The sequence below is a fragment of the Myotis brandtii genome, unplaced genomic scaffold (assembly GCF_000412655.1).
Source record: "Myotis brandtii unplaced genomic scaffold, ASM41265v1 scaffold1557, whole genome shotgun sequence".
In the NCBI taxonomy this organism is placed as follows: Eukaryota; Metazoa; Chordata; class Mammalia; order Chiroptera; family Vespertilionidae; genus Myotis; species Myotis brandtii.
In genome coordinates, this window is record NW_005355651.1 from 272,078 (window position 1) to 288,893 (window position 16,816).

At 48.8% G+C, this 16,816-nt stretch overlaps 1 protein-coding gene across 9 annotated transcripts; it reads left to right on the plus strand.

Moving 5' to 3' along the window:
• The first annotated feature begins 685 nt into the window (after positions 1 to 685).
• BACH1 (BTB and CNC homology 1, basic leucine zipper transcription factor 1) lies at positions 686 to 15,654 on the plus strand. Of its 9 annotated transcripts, none has more exons than XR_001361192.1 (6): positions 687 to 2,362; positions 6,044 to 6,336; positions 8,838 to 10,172; positions 11,643 to 11,849; positions 14,008 to 14,155; positions 14,305 to 14,395. XR_001361192.1 is itself a non-coding variant. In XM_005861735.2 (6 exons), the coding sequence occupies exons 2-6, from the start codon at positions 2,332 to 2,334 to the stop codon at positions 14,755 to 14,757; spliced, it is 2,322 nt and encodes a 773-aa protein (XP_005861797.1). In that variant the 5' UTR covers positions 690 to 2,157; positions 2,290 to 2,331; the 3' UTR covers positions 14,758 to 15,654. The 9 variants fall into 9 exon arrangements, 7 of the variants coding, with proteins under 7 accessions (XP_014391526.1, XP_014391527.1, XP_014391529.1 ...); XR_001361191.1 differs by having other exon boundaries at positions 14,302 to 14,392; XM_005861735.2 differs by lacking the exon at positions 14,008 to 14,155 and having other exon boundaries at positions 690 to 2,157; positions 2,290 to 2,362; positions 14,302 to 15,654.
• Positions 15,655 to 16,816: the final 1,162 nt, after the last annotated feature.

Sequence of the window (16,816 nt, forward strand, 5' to 3'; positions counted from 1 at the left end):
AATCCTCAAAGTTGGGTTTGTTGACTTGGGAAGTAAAAAACCTACTTGTTGTTTCATGAGCCTGTAAACAGCTCCCTCAGACTCTAACCATTCAGACTGTTCCCTTCTAAGTGTAACTGTAGCTTTACAGTTTAGATACGGAATTATTCCAAATAAATATAGCACAAGGTCCATGATTACATAATTCCTAATATTAGGAAGAGTAAATGGAAAAAAAAATCTAACTTTCCCTGTATGGAACCTCTCATAAAGTTGTAATAATCATGAGCTGCAAAAACTGCATTATTCTACCCTCCCCTCCCCCCGCTCCTCCATTAAAGAAATGTTATGGCATTCTTAGTGACATGGTTTTAACATGGATTGCCAGCCCACTTTCCCATATGTCACTGTAAAACAGTGATTCTCAACATGTGGGTCTCGACCCCTTTGGGGGTTGAACGACCCTTTCACAGGGGTCACCTAAGACCATCGGAAAACACATATATAATTACATATTGTTTTTGTGATTAATCACTATGCTTTAATTATGTTCAATTTGTAACAATGAAAATACATCCTGCATATCAGATATTTACATGACGATTCATAACAGTAGCAAAATTACAGTTATGAAGTAGCAACGAAAATAATTTTACGGTTGGGGGTCACCACAACATGAAGAACTGTATTAAAGGGTTGTGGCGTTAGGAAGGTTGAGAACCACTGCTGTAAAAGTTCTTCAAACAGCGCCGTTATTGTGCTGCTGTAAGCCTTTCTGCTACTCAGCCTTGTTCAGACTGTTTTACATTTTCTTTCAGCCTTTTTTGATATATTCATCCATGCATCTTAACCAGTCAAACTTAAGATTTTTTCCTAAGAGAGAAACAGATTTAGAAAATAGGATTATCAGATATGATGTTTAAACAAGTGTGATATTTAAGATCCGCCAAAAGTGAAAGAAAATAGCAAATCTTGGTCACAGAGCCCTTCTCCCTGGCTCTTCGGCAGGTGAGTCAGGTCTCAGAGCGTTGGGAAGAATGCCAACTTGAATGATCGTCTCTGACTTAAATTCCATAGATGTTTTGATGTTAAGGCTCTTTCAGAATTGGGAATGGTGACAAGAAAAGCCATGTTTTAAAGAAATTCTTTCCTGTGCACATCTCCATTTAAATTAATTTTCTTATAAAGGCCCCTGAAGGAAAGACAAAGGACTGAGTTGCGGGGCTGACACTGTGGGGCTTTGCCGTCCACTGGACAACAGAGGAGAAGGTTCCCCTAGTGTCCAGAGCTGCTCCCACTCTGGGTACCTGGGTGCATCGTAATGGACCTCGACTGCCCTGGTGTAGGGGATGTTGAAGTGTCGGAGGGAGCCACGAAGGAGGCATGGTGAGGGGACTGAGCCATAGAGACCCTGTCCTGCGGCTGAGCTGAGTGAGGCAGAGTGATGGGCGGGTGCTGGAGGGGGAGTCGGGGGAGTCAGGCAGAGTAGTGAGGACGAAAGAAGGACCTCAGCCAGGCCGCCATGGAGGCACTGCGTCAGTGTACAGGCCAGGAGAGTGGCCTGTTGCATTATTTCTGATATCAAGGGTCACTGGTCACTTATTGGCCCCCCTCCCCCCCAGCCCTTGGTCAATAGGACTGTTTTGGAAATCATTGTTCTCTTTAGTTGGATATTACGGTTAAGTGAGAATTGACCAGGAAGTAGTTTTTGTCTGAAGACTTACTGCAAGTAGATATTTTGGGAAATGTTCCCCTTCCTGTGTCTGTGGAGGTTAATGATCACTGTTGTTTCCTTCACCCGGGCATCCTTTCTGGTCTGAGCATCTCTGGGTTATGTTTTGATGTGGGGACTGTCTCTTGTTGTCATGGCACCCCCTGCTGTGTGGCAGGATAGACACCTGTAGGAAGGACAGTTGTCACCTTTCACTGAAGAGGGAGGGTGTTTGGAAGGTTGTCTTTTCCTATGAAATGAGCCTTGGGTGTTAGATGACTTTCTGTGCCTCCCACCTTGAGAACTTAGGACAGTGCAGCCCCGTGAGACGTGAGGTGGGTGGTGCGCCCGCTCTTTGCTGCCCGTGGATGTGACCCTCACACAGGATCTCTGAGTGTCTGCGTCAGTGCAGGCAGGCCTGGCTCCACGACCCGATAGTTACCTGAGGTGCTTAAAAGTTTTTAAAAGTAAGTTATCCGTCAAGTTACTGGTATTAAAATGTGATAAAACCACAGCACCATTTTTCATTTTCTTCATGATTTTGGAGAAAAACATCAAGTGATCACTGTTTTAAAACTCACATTGTGTGTGTTGAGCAGAGAGCAGAAGTTATTTCCAAATGGAGGTACAGGAAGCGTGAAATGTCTGCTCATCCTTCGTCAGCGTTACCGGGTGAGTCAGCAATTTGCTCAAGTCAGCAAACTTTTACTTTGAACTTTAACCATAGTATATGTAGAAAAAATCATCTGTAACATAGGAATCTAAATTTGGTATTAATACATTAACAGAATTTTAGTTTTGGAAGGTTCCTTGGGGGTATTACATCTTTTTAGGTTTGAGAAATATTAGAAGGTGACTCCGTGATATTCGAGGGATGTGTGCATTCTTACCTGATTGAGTCATTGCTTGGTTACACTGCTGGGTGAGAATGGGGTACTGGCCACTTGGAAGGGTTTTGGAATTAGGGCAATAGATTTTCTGAACTTCCTGTTGTGCCCCATGCCAGTGAGGCCAGGGCTGAGGGGCCTCATTCATACAAGTCAGTGAGGTGGCTGTGCTCAGAGCTGCCAAGCCTTGCTCTTTTTTGGCCATTGTCTTGCAGGTATATCCAGCTCCCAGAGCAATGAGCGAGGGCTCTCTCACTCCTCCTGGCTCTGGACAAGCCATCAGGGGTGTTTCTCTGAGTTCTGTCTCAGGGCGTATGTATGGCAATAGGCTGTGCTGTGTTTGGAAGAAGAAGTTGATGATTGAGGTTTTGGGTTTGTATTAAAAATATCAAGTCATTCATTCAGAAGCAAGTACCTGCTTTGGACCAGGTCCTGTGTTATATGCTTGAGGGCAGAAAACAAGACTGGCAAGGTTTTAGCTGAGACCTAAAAGGTGAGGAGGTGGCCAGGGAGGAGCAGAGGTCCAGGCGCGGCAGGGAGGAGTTTGTGCCTGTGGGCAGGACGAATGGTGAGGCTGGAGAAGAGCAGGAGAGGGAGACAAAGGCTTGAGAAGACGTTGAGTCTCAATAGGTAGGAAATCTGACCACGCAGGTCCGAGGACACACTGAGGCGTTAAAATTGGTCATCAGACACTTGGAAGGCATCACAGGATTTTCAGCAAGGGAGGATGACATTGCTGTGGGAGAATCAACTAGAGCAGTGGTTCTCAACCTTCCTAACGCCGCGACCCTTTCATCCAGTTCCTCATGTTGTGGTGACCCCCAATTTCATTGTTACAAATTGAACATAATGAAAGCATAGTGATGAATCACAAAACAATACGTAATTATATATGTGTTTTCCGATGGTCTTAGGCGACCCCTGTGAAAGGGTCGTTCGACCCCCAAAGGGGTCGCGACCCATAGGTTGAGAACCGCTGAACTAGAGGATCCAGAGGGCTTGAGGGGAATGAAGCTTTTGTTATTGTCTTGAATAGCAGCTAATATTTATTACTTGTTGGCTGTGGGCTAGGCAGTATGCCAAACCCTTTTACTCTCGTCCCAGGGAAACCTTGTGAGAGCCCAGTGGGTGCTGTTATCCCTGACTCACGGGTGAGAAAGCAAGACCCGCGAGGATCAGCAGCTGGCCCAGGCCCTGTGTCAGGCAGCGGCCGAGCTGGGACTTGAGGCCAGACAGTGAGGGGCTCCAGACCCCGTGTTGTGAGCCACTGGCATGCGCTTTCAGGGCAGGAGGTGATGGTCTGCCAGCGGTTCTTGACTGTGAGTGGGTCACGCTGGACATTTTTTTATACAAGAGAAATTAGAGTACTTGGGACTAGTAAAGGTAAAATATTGGTATGTGAAACTTTGGTTCACTTTTTTTTTTTTTGTACAGCTGTGCGTGTGCACGTGTGAGCTTGTAAGCCATTGGAGAAAGCAAGCAGCGTTGGTGTAGCCGAGAGCTGGTGGAGTGGTGGCAGTGCTCATGGAGGGGAGGGGTCTCGGGGTGAGAGGCCGATGTGCAGTCTCCCTGTGAGATGCACACAGGGCCCAGTGTGGGGAGGTGTCAGGACGTGCCCCGCTCTCTGGGGGGAGAAGAGGGGTCCAGGTGTGCGTGTGCGCAGTGCAGGCCTCCTGGGCTGTTTCACTGCCTGGTTCCCTAGCTTCTCTCAGCGGTAGCTGATGGGACAGGGTTGGCATGTCACCCACATCTGCATCTTACAGCAGATCTGTAAGCTGGCTCTGACTTGTGAGGTGAGCTGTCACCCCAAACTGCCTAAGCAGGGGATTGAGCCAAGAATAAATTCTCTGGAGCCACCCAGTGGCAGTGGCCATCGCAAGTCGTGTTGGAGTGAGGGTCTGGGAATGGTTTGGCTGCAGTCAGTGCCCTTGGGATCCAAGGACCTCAGGGTTCCAGGGTTGAAGGCCCAACGTAAAAGTAAGATTAGTACAGTTTTAGGAGTTCGCAAGGCAGGTGCAGCAAAGCACAGGCTGGGACTGGGTGCGGGACGCAGTGGCTGGGAGGTGACCGTCTGGAGAAGGTGGAGCTCTGTCTGTGGAGCCTCATGCAGGTGCGTGATGTCCTTGACCGACGGTGCTGGCCTCTTCCCAACACTGATTCCCTGTTGGTAACTGAAATACTAAGACCAGTTGCCAAAGGGAATTGTCTGTTTCCTACGGGCACCCCCCAAGTCGAGTAGCTCTGTGGGTGATTTTGGAGTTGATGGCGTGTGGTGCCGAGTCAGTCGGGTGGAGCGTGAGCACAGTCTGAGATGTTGTTTTCATCGACTGCTTCTGAGGAACTGCTTCAGCCACACGGAGCACCTGGAAGCAAGCGTAGAAGTAGGATAGTGTTTGAGCTGCATCGTGTCTGAGCCTTGGAGGTGGAATGCCTGGCTTGGTCTGTCTGAGCGTTGCAGTCCTTGTCTCTCCTCACTGTCTGGAGGAGAGTGGATCTGAGGACAGGAACGTTTCCTCAGTTGCTGAACATTTGGGACCTCCCGGCTTTAGGCAGCGAGCCAAGTGCCAGGGGACAAGGGATCACAGGGGTGGTTCCTGAGGAGCTTCTCAGCGCCGTCACGTGATCACACGCCGTGGGAGGTGCACACACCATGGGGGTGCACACACTGGGGGTGCTCACCACGGCGTTGGGGTCTGGAAGGAAACGCGAATCACCGCCTGCTTTCAGCTCTGTGTGCTTGGAAGCGTCATGTGTGAGGACGGTAGCACATGTCTGAGACATACACATAGGCTGGGCTACCTTTCTTTGCAGGTGGTTGTATGTGATAAAATGCATGGAGGCTACTATATGTTAGTTTAGATCTTAAAAAGACACATTGTTGATAACTTGTCCTAATGTTTTGAGAGAACCAGGAGCCTCTGTGCATGTGACCTGTGTTACAGCGAGGAGGGAGCTGTGCTTGCGGCCTGCACTGTGTCATGTGGAGCAAGCCTTGTTCTCAAAGAGGTCATTTTCTCCTCCTGTTGGAGGAACTTGACCTTTTGTGGGACGTGTCCCTTGTTAGGAAGCACCATGCCCTGCTGCCAGCTGTCAGGTTGGGGATAGGGCCTGGAGAGCGTGGTGCACCTGTGCCCTCGCACTGGTCAGTCCTGTCCCAGCTGTACCCCCTGGGGACCCACATGCCTGTTCACGTCATAGAGCAACAGGAATGGGGTGCTCCCCACAAATGTCTTGGCCCTTCTGCTCTGCGTCCTGTTTTCTCAGTATGAAAGGCCTCACGTCAGAGCCCGTGTAACCCTTGGTTCACAGGTTCTTTCTCCCCCACCCTGAGAACCTTTGTCCTAAATTAGTTAGAAAAGTGTTATCCAGCCCTGTTTTAAATGAGGGAAATTGGTTAAGTGCTTCTAGAGTCACTGAGGCCTTCATGTTCATTTTTGTTAAGTGACACCTTGCCTGTGTCTTTCAGGTTGGACACAGTGGGGAGAATGCTTTCACGGCACGTCCCAGCCCCACTCGCAACTCAGGATGTCTCGGGGGGAGAGCGCGGTGTTTGCCTATGAGTCCTCGGTGCACAGCGCCAACGTCCTGCTCAGCCTCGACGACCAGCGCAGGAAGGATGAGCTGTGCGACGTCACCGTCCTCGTGGAGGGGCGGCCGTTCCGCGCCCACCGGGCCGTGCTGGCCGCCTGCAGCACTTACTTCCACGCGAGGGTCCTGGGCCAGGCTGACCCAGAGCTCAGCATTTCTCTCCCAGAAGAGGTGAGCGGGTCCACCCTCGGGAAGCCACCCTGATTTTAACTCATGGAACCTAATTCAGTCTCTATGGTTCACTCGGTTAAAGACAAAACCATCTTGTCTCAAGGCTCAGGCGCATTTCCTAGGTTCTGCAGCAATACATTTAACTTTTTTCACAAAATTATGACATTTTACATGTAAAATTATTAATTTTGGATTTAGTTAATAGTATTTATTGAGCAGATGAATAACATACATTATTTTTAATTTTAACTTTTAAAATATATTTGTATTGCCCTAGCCGGTTTGGCTCGGTAGATGGAGCGTCAGCCTGCGGACCGAAGGGTCCTGGGTTCGATGCCTGGGTTGTGGGCTCGGTCCAACCTGCAGGAGGCAGCCAATCAATGATTCCCTCTAAACATTGATGTTTCTATCTCTCTCTTCCTCTCCCTTCCTCTCTGAAATCAATAAAAATATTTTAAAAATATTTATTTGTATTGATTTCAGAGAGAGGCAGGTTAGGGAGAGAGAGAGAAACATCAGCGATGAGAGAGAATTATTGATTGGCTGCCTCCTGCATGCCCCCTACTGGGGATCGAGCCCACAACCCGGGCATGTGCCCTGACCTCCTTTGCCCAGTTTCCTCCAATGGTAACATTTTGCAGAATTGTAGAATATCACAACCAGGATATTGACATGAATACAACCCATCATCTTATTCAGTTTTTGGTTTTTCTTGCACTAAGTGTGTGTGTGTGTGTGTGTGTGTGTGTGTGTGAAGTTTTGTGCAGTTCCATGTGTCCACCACAGTCAGATACTAAATGGTTCCCACACCCAAGGAACCATTTATAATTGTACCCTCCACCCCTAAACCTTGGCAACCACTAATCTGTCCTCCTTTCTAAAGTTTTGTCACTTCAAAAATGTTACATAATTGGAATAACACAGTATGTGACCTTTTAGAATTGGCTTTTTTCCCACTTAATTCCCTTGAGATTCATCCAGGTTGCATGTATCAATAGTTTTTTTTTTTTGATTGCTGAGTAGTATTCCACACTATGGATGTACCAGTTTTTATTTAACTGTTTGCCTATTAAAGGAAATTAGGCTCGTTCCAGTTTTTGGCTATTACAAATAACGTTGCTGTGGACATTGGGCCGAGCCAGCTCAGCCAAGGGTTCGAAAGCCTGAGTGAGGGCAGCAAAAGGATGAAGAAATGACAAAGAGAATAAGCTGGGTCTAGGTGGGTCTTCCTGTGCCTGGCTGAGGCCACAAGAGATCCAGAGGCAAGCTGAGCCTTTATTTTATAGCCAGAGGTAAACAAGGCAGTGGTCACCATAGTTACAGTGTTCTTGTGAGTTTCACTTGTTTTGGTAGCACTTGCTGCACCTCCCACAGCCCATTAGCTACCCAGGAAGGATCTAGGGAGCGGCATAAGGTCCAGCCTAATTATGCCAACAGGACTGTGCCCTCTGAGCTGGGACTTGTTTGTGGCTTTGCCAACAGGTCAGTCCGAGGCTTAACCCTATAGCCGCACCCTACAGACATTTGTGTCCAGGTCATTTCTTGGGGACAGAGGGCAGGATCCAGTTGCCAGGCCTTACGGGGGTGGCGTTTTAGCTTTACAAGAAGCTTTGCTTTGCTGAGTGGCTGTGCGATACCATTCCTGGCCAGTGTGAGTGCCCTGCTTCTCCGTGTCTCACCAGGGAGAGCTGCTTTTTGTTTCAAACCATTTGAAAGCCAGTGCAGTGCGCACAGCTTAGAATGTTTTTAAGGAGATCACGAAAACAGTGTCTTGGCCACTCTTACAGGAACTCAGTGTTGAAGAATCAGTTCTGTATCGTAACTCAGAACGAGGCTTTCCCTGCACTTCACCCGCTCAGTTCCGTCTGCCCTCACGGTGTAGAGGCAGGTTCAGTGCAGATGTGCACGTTTCTGCTTAAAGCTCGTGTAGCCAGAAGCCCGTGGATCTTTGCATGATTTTTAGAACTTCACTTTGTTCACTTTTAAAATTTGAATCTTTAAAAATTTTATTAGAAGTTTTTGGGATGAGATAAAGGTAACAGTTACCATTTATTGTGCATTTGTCCTGGATCAGAACTCCTCGAAGTCCTTTAGCTATGTTGTTCTCCACCTGTAAACTGCTCCCTCTGTGGCTGACAGCAGCTGGAGTTGTTCGCATATGACTGCCTGGTGGGCTGGCGTGGACACCGGGGGTGCTCCTCCTGCTGTAGTTACTGGTGTTTATTGCAGCCCGTTTGGAGACAGTGTGGTGCTGCTTCTCTTTCTTTTCCCGTGTGAGTACGTTGTAGTCATGTGTCAGTCAGCGTGGACTCTGTGAGTCGGTGTGTGTGATAGCGTGACCCCTCAGCTCTGTACTCCCTGGGAATGGTTGTCTTACCCGTTAAAGAATCTGCTTTATCGTGGTCACAGGTAAGTTACTCATCTCTCGTCCCGTCTGCTCTTGTGTTATCGTCTAGACAGCTGTCGAGTAATGCATTTGTTTTCATTTTGTATGTTAACAGGTGACAGTTAAAGGATTCGAGCCTTTGCTTCAGTTTGCCTACACGGCTAAGCTGTTTCTGAGTCAGGACAACGTGGATGACGTGTGCAGGTGTGTGGAGTTTCTAGGCGTCCACGACATTGAGGAGTCCTGCTTTCAGTTTCTCAGATTTAAGTCCTCGGACTCCACTGCCAACCAGCAGGAATGCCCGAGGAAAGCCTGCTTCCCCGCCCACTGCCAGAAAGCAGGCCTCAAGCTTCCACTTTTGGACCAGAGGGATTTAGAAGTTAATGAGGTGGAGGAATTTTTGGAAAATAAAAATATTCAGACTCCTCAATGTAAACTCCGTGGATGTCAAGGAAATACAAAACCGTCACCTCCCCTACAAGACAGTGCCAGTCAGACATGGGAGTCCATGTGCCTAGACAAGGGGGCTGCTCTGGCTCTGCCATCTCTATGCCCCAAATACAGAAAATTCCAGAAAGCGTTTGGGACGGACAGAGTCCGCGCTGTGGAGTCAGGGTTCAAAGACGGTCACACTTCTGTTCCACCCAGTGAGACGCCTGAAAGTGAGTGTCCGGGAGGAGCCCAGGACTGCGCAGACTTGCAGGTGGTTTTAAAATGTGAAGAAAGTAACACAGCAGCGGAGCCTGAAGACCCCACGGAGGAGCCTGCCTCTCAGTGCCCGTTGGAGCAGACGGGGGCGCCGTTCCTCCACTCTCCCGCGGACCCGCCGGGCCTCTACTCGCTGTCCCTCCTACACACCTACGACCAGTATGGCGACTTGAACTTGGCTGGTATGCAACCCACAGCAGTGTTAACCGAAAAGCCGTTGTCAGGCCCAGCTGTTGGAGAAGAGAAGACCTTTGCTGGAAGTGAGGATTTACTTTTGAAACCGGACTCCAGCCCTCGGGGAGAGGGCGGCCCCGCTCCTGGTGGTCGCAGCAGTGTGGAGCGGGAGGTGGCCGAGCACTTGGCCAAGGGCTTCTGGAGCGACCTCTGCAGCCCAGACGCTCCTGGCCCAGTGCCGCTGTCACCTGCCGGGGCCAACGATGGGGCAGGACAGGGCCAGTCACAGAAGCGGTCCGAGTGCCCCTGGCTGGGGATCAGGATTAGCGAGAGCCCGGAGCCGGGCCAGAGGACTTTCGCAACGTTAAGTTCTGTCAACTGCCCTTTTATAAGCACTCTGAGCACCGAAGGCCATGCGAGCAGCTTGGAGATAGCAGCTGACGGTTATGCCTCGGAGCCCCAGCAGGAACCCTGTCCGTACGCCTGTGTGATCAGCTTGGGGGAAGACTCTGAGACGGACACCGAAGGGGACAGTGAGCCCTGCTCAGCCCGAGAGCAGGAATGTGAGGTGAGGGCTCGCGGGGGTGTTCGGTCAGGCTTTGCCACCACTGACGGGGATTCACTGTCAGCGCCTGGCGCCCCACCAGGGGGGCCCGCGGGCTCGGGGAGGGGACCACACCGTGAGGTGTGAAACTGTGGGGTCTGCACCAAGCAGGTACTTCTGTCAGCCGTGACCTGGAGGCCCACAGGACTGTGTAACTGCTCCCCTCAAACGCCAGGTCCCCGAGGAGGGGAGCAGTGGTGCTGGGTCCCTGCGTGTGACTCCTGAGCGGGTAGCACGGACGGTCTACTCACTGCCTTGGGGCCCTGCACCTGGGCAGCCCCTTGGCAGGACTGCGGCGCCTGTTGTAGGGATGCGGCCTGCAGCGCGACCTGCCTTTACTAGTGTGTTGCTCTCTCATAGCCATTCTTGTTCCCTTAGTCTTTCAGCATTAACTTAATGATGTCTAATAATTAAGTGCTACGTGTAGTTGTGCCCGTTGTAGGGATGCGGCCTGCAGCGCGACCTGCCTTGACTAGTGTGTTACTCTCTCATAGCCATTCTTGTTCCCTTAGTTCCCTTAATGATGTCTAATAATTAAGTGCTACGTGTAGTTGGTGTGCGATAGCTGCTGTTTGTAAAACATGCCTGTAATTCCCAGGGCTTCTTCTTTATCATTTTCTTGGTTCTGTAGTTGTTGGATGACAGGTTTGGGAGAGTGTAAGAGGTGGTTTTTCCTGGGCTTTGGGGGGAGGTGATCAGTGATTTAACTTAAGAAGTAAGATGTATGCATGAGTTGTATCTGTAGATTTTTGTATGCTATTTATAAACTCAGTGTTTGGAACTATGAAAAGAACGTTAAAAATAAAACATTTAAGAAGTTTAAAAATATTTCATATATGTAACAAACTAAATAGGTTGCCAGAAAAACTGACCAATATTTTATTTGCATTTTTGGTCATTAATATAATTAAGCTGTTCTACAATTTTGTTACTAGATTTTCTCCCTCAAATATATGTATCTTGAAAATGAATTTAAAATATTTACAACATTTTCCTAATTATTTTTACACTAGAGGCCTGGTGCACGAAATTCATGCACTAGGGGGGGAGGGTGTCCCTCAGCCCAGCCTGTACCCTCTCCAATCTGAGACCCCTCGAGGGATGTCCCACTGCCCGTTTAGGCCCGATCCCACCGGCAGTTGGACATCCCTCTCACAATCCAGAACTGCTGGCTCCCAACCGCTCACCTGCCTGATTGCCCCTAACCACCTCTGCCTGCCAGCCTGATTACCCCCTAACTACTCCCCTGCCAGCCTGCTCAACGCCTAACTGTTCCCCTGCCAGCCCGGTTGCCCCCAACTGTCCTCCCCTGCTGGCCCGGTCGTCCCCAACTGCCTTCCCCTGCCGGAAAGTGAGATGTGTGCCTTTGTCTCCCAGGGCTGAGTGTGATAGCAAAACACATCACTGGTGACTGATGTTTGTCTCACGTCCTAGGTAAAACTGCCATTTAATGCACAACGGATCATTTCCCTCTCTCGGAATGACTTCCAGTCCTTGCTGAGGATGCACAAGCTGACTCCAGAACAGCTGGACTGTATTCACGACATCCGGAGGAGGAGCAAGAACAGGATCGCCGCCCAGCGCTGCCGCAAGAGGAAACTCGACTGCATACAGAACCTGGAGTCGGAAATCGAGAAGCTGGTAAGGATGCCAGAGAGTTAAATTCCACCACATCCACCCATTCTTTTTTATTGTAGAGCAAACAGCTATTTTAATTCCTAAGTCAGATTATAATGTTCAGTTATACATTAATTTTAAAATTTACCACATACCATTTTAAGAAAATAAATTATATGACATTTAGGAAGTAAAAAAGGATGTTTATAGACTACATATGTACGTATTCTACATATTATAGCATAATATGTTATAAATTGAGAACTATTTCTGGGTGCCTTTTTAATGATTTACAAATTAAGGATAGTTTTTACCATCTACCTAATTCTTAGGTGGAATCAAGATGCAAGACATTGTGAGGCACTTCAGTGTTTTGTGCCATGAATTTGTAACACTTAATGGTTCAGTTGTTAGTTAAAATACACTGTAGACTTGAATAACTTGTTTTGGTTGATACTAAAACAAACCCACTTGGATCTTTTATCTAAGGGAAAAAGTCAGATGCTGATAGGAAAGGAACATTCCGAGATCTAAGGAGACCCTGCATGTGAGGAATGCCTGCTTTGTTGAATCTTATTTTCTGTTCCAGCATCAAAACACAGGTTAACTGAAAAATGATTAACTTGCAGCCAGCCTGGTGTATCTGTCCCCTAGTGGTGGCTGGAAGGAACATTGTGTGAGCAGCGGAAGCTGGGATTGGTACAGACAGCAGGGAACAGGGCCCACATGGAGGGAAGACATTTCTTCTGTGCTCAGTTTTGGGTGTTTGTTAATTACTGGTGAGAGTTTAAAATTGTGATTGTAGCAAATCTTCAAGTATGAACATTCTAGCTATGAATAGCAGTTAAACAATTTAGAAAGAAAACCATGCTTTTATATACCTTCAAAAAAGTGGAAAAATAAAAATTTATATATTTTGTGTATACTTTAATTGTGCAAAAAGAGGAAGACATATAACTATTTAAAAAAACGAGGCACAACTGTAAAAAGGTTAACGAGAAACCAGATGTTTTACAAGTGAAGGCATGAGAGAGATGAAAACCTCTGTGATTTTGCTGACTGATTAAAGTGGTTGGGAACACAGGAGAAAAGTTACAGATTTGGGCCCTGGCCAGTTTGCACAGTGGTTAGAGCACTGGCTTGGGTCTGTGGGTTCGATTCCCAGTCAGGGGCATGTACCTCCGTTGTTTAGTACTTTATTTTTTTCAAAATATTAACTGCTATGAAATACTTAAAAACTAATTACCATAGTTAGATGTACAGTTTTTTTAGAAAAACTTGTATATAAAACCGTAATAGTACTTTTGTATAAAGCAAATTTCCTTTTACCCTTATAGCTATTTTTGTTCCAGAAAAGAATCTATGGTAGAGGATTATCACTGATATCACCCATCTAACTGTTAACCACAGCGTCAGCTCTATAGAACCTGCCCATGAGCAGAAAACCAAGAGCCCTGTCTAATCCCACAGGGGAAGCCTTTGGCCTCCTGCCAGCTTTTACTTCCTCTCCCTCTGGTCACCTGGCTCTTGCTGGGTCAGAGCAGGTGTAGGGGCAGCAGGAGAGGGAGTGGGCGAGGGAGAAGCATGCTGCCAGCAGGTGGTGGTGGGTGGGCTGCAGGAGCCAGCAAACCTGAGAACATTGTGTGAAGACTTGCCTGGAGAGAACAATTCTAAACAATAATAATATGATTGACAAAACAGACCCCCCCATCCCCTCCCCTCACACCTAGTTCTTCACACTTGTAGCTCACACATTAGATTTCTGACGGTGGGCATTTTAGACGCTGAGTCCCACCTATAACGTGGGTTTAACGTTACTTAAATCAGCAGTTGTGGGACTCACACAGCTGAGAGTGTGAATTCGAAGACATTTTGCACAATATTCGGCACAAAGTAAGTGCTCAGCAAATGCTAGTCGCTATTCGAACCTGGCGGTGATTTGAGTCGCAGGAGTTAGGATGAGTGTGCTTCTGCCTCTTTTGACTCTGCTGTCTAAGATGTTAAATCCACACTTGCTGTTCTGCAATCCGCAAGTCCAGAAAGCTCTGAAAACCGTACAGGAGAACAGTACCAGAGTGTCACCACTGCTTTGGCAGAAACTGATGCAAACAACATCAGGCGACGTAGAATCGTTTTTTCTCTACTTTGCGCATTGTTTGATATTTCACTGTGTTTTATTTAGAAGTGTAGAGATGTTTGACAGTGGGTGGCTGCCCCAGACCCCGCCAGAGGGAAGATGTGCGTCCACATTATCTTCCTAAATCTGAAAAATCCTGAATCCCAAGATACGTCAGGCCTAGGAGTTTTGGATGAGGGATTATGGACCTGAGGTATTGAATACATTTTTCAATTGAATTGAAAGGAAAAATTCCATGTGACCGTGTTTAATGAGAAGACACTGCAGACACCAATGTCTGATCACCTTGGCAATGGTTGCTAATGCCCCCGAGTCATTGCGTTCTCTCTGTGCCCACAGCAGAGTGAGAAGGAGAGCTTGCTGAGAGAGCGAGACCACATCCTGTCGACGCTGGGTGAGACCAAGCAGAACCTGACCGGACTTTGCCAGCAAGTCTGTAAAGAGGCGGCTCTGAGCCAGGAACAGATTCAGATACTCGCCAAGTACTCGGCCTCAGACTGCCCACTTTCGTTTTTAATTTCTGAAAAGGACAAAAGTACTTCTGATGGTGCTCTTGTGTTCCCACCAATTCTGAGTTTACCGGAGGGGCCTCCTGCCACGCCACCTGCTGGGGGCCAAAGCCCCTGCTTCCCCTGCGGGAAGGGCAGTGGGTCGGGCTGCGTTCTGGCTCAGGAGTCTGGGCCGAGCTCCAGGGTGGCCCCGGAGTGCGCGGGGCCCTCGGAGCAGAGCCGGCAGAGCGCAGGCATCTCCGACTTCTGCCAGCAGATGACCGACAAATGCACTACTGACGAGTGAGCCTCATTCCTCCTTCCAGCCCCCGAGCCTCCTGCTGAAGCTCTGGAGTGTGTCTTGAGCCTCATCCAGCCATTGGTCTGCTGACAGGGCTGTTTCCCCTCCGTGGCCGAGAGGGCTTCTCTGAGGCTCCTGATGCCTCGACTCCACAGAGATGCAGAGACGGCGGCTTCCTGGAGATGGAGAAGTTCCATCGAACACGTAGTGAGGCTTTTATTCTGTTTCAAAGAATAATAACTGTTAGTAGCAACTCTCCCCCTCATTCAAAATGCCAGAATGTGGACTAGCCTGTCCAGCAGCCGTGTAACTGCAGGCGCCTACAGGGTTCCCCGAGGAAGGGCCCGGGGAGTCAGCAGCCTGCCCTGCCTGCGTGTGCTGAGAGAGCCTGGCCCCAAGAGCTGATGGGCTGCGCACAGTGGGGCAGCTGCTTGGGATGCCAGAAGCCTGGAGCTTGGCTCCTCAGCTCCTGCTAAAACCAGGGGTGGGTGGCCTACCACTGTGACCTTAAGCTCCCATGGGCCTTGGGGAGCCGGGGCAGGCGGGTGGCCCAAGGCAGAGGCTCTGGCCTTGTTGTGTGGCTATCAGGGGCTGTGGTCATGGCAGCGGGTAAAAGCCATGGCTTCTCTCCTCAGTCTACCCAGCTGGTCCTCGAGGTCTCTGCCTCCTGACGTTCTGTCCCTTTGTGGGGGGAAATGGGTGTTGGATTCAGGCAGTGTTGCCTTCAGCTTCTTGGACCCCAAGGGCTTGCCTGCCCCCCACAGCGCAGTGCCCTGCAGAGCCCGACGTCTGGGCAGAGGGCCACCTGCAGGACTAGGAGAGGCAGGCACTTTGATCTGGTTTTGAAATCCTATGGTTTACTTGTAAAAAGTATTATTGTAGATTTAAAAGATGCCTCTAGAACAACCGTATAGGTTTGTGAAACGGGATGAAATTCGATCTTGTTTCATGTGCATTTGAATTTGGAAACTAGAGTGAATGCTGCTCTGTTCCTGAATCTGGTGTCTCAGGGCCCACGGTCCTGGTCCTCTTAGTCGTCCTCTGTGTCTGCCCGTCCTGTTGAATGCAGCTTTCACCTCTGAGTGCTCCCGCAGCACTGCCTGCTGTTACAGACTTGTTTGACAAGGAACGCTAGACTCTTGGCCTCCTACCATTACAAAAGCGTGTTCTCAGGCACAGACATGTGCAGAGCCCGTTGTAAAGGGTACGAAGGGGTGGTTGAGGGTGTTTGGTTTAGACAGTACCTCACCAAGTCAGACACCCGAGGCTCCATACAGGGCGTCCTGAACCACGCGAAGGGCCCGTGGGTGCCGCTCCCGTGGGGACAGCCCTCGTCCAGGACAGTGAGCCTGAAGCAAGGCAGCCTTGGCTGAGAGCACAGGGACCACTGAGGACTTCACACTCCTGGCCAGATGCGACCCTTTCTGATGGGCGGTGGCTGCAGGAGGCGTTCCCAGTCTGTGTCCAGCCGTTCGTACAGTAGCTCTGTTACTGGCTTAGTGATTGTAAGAGAAAACTAGTTGGGCTTGCTTCTAGTCTAGAGCAGTGGTTCTCAACCTTCCTGATGCCTCGACCCTTTAATACAGTTCCTCATGTTGTGGTGACCCCCCAATTTCATTGTTACAAATTGAACATAATGAAAGCATAGTGATGAATCACAAAAACAATATGTAATTATATATGTGTTTTCCGATGGTCTTAGGCTACTCCTGTGAAAGGGTCGTTCGACCCCCAAAGGGGTCGCAACCCACAGGTTGAGAACCGCTGGTCTAGAGGCTTTCATGAATACACTCAAGAATGTGTCAGGGAGAATGAAATTAGTTCTGTGCTAATGCATCCCAGCCCATAAAGTGTGTGGGCACAGACATCCCCATGTAGCTGTCTGATGCTTATAACTTTAACTTCAAAATACGAAATAATATAAAAATGCTTCTGGTTTACAAATGTAAAATCTAATACAAGCCAATGGAATCCTTGATTTCCTACCTCAGCGGACACTCAGCTGTCTGTCATACAAGTGTGTGTGCGTGCGCGCGCGCGTGTGTGTGTGTGTGTGTGTGTGTGT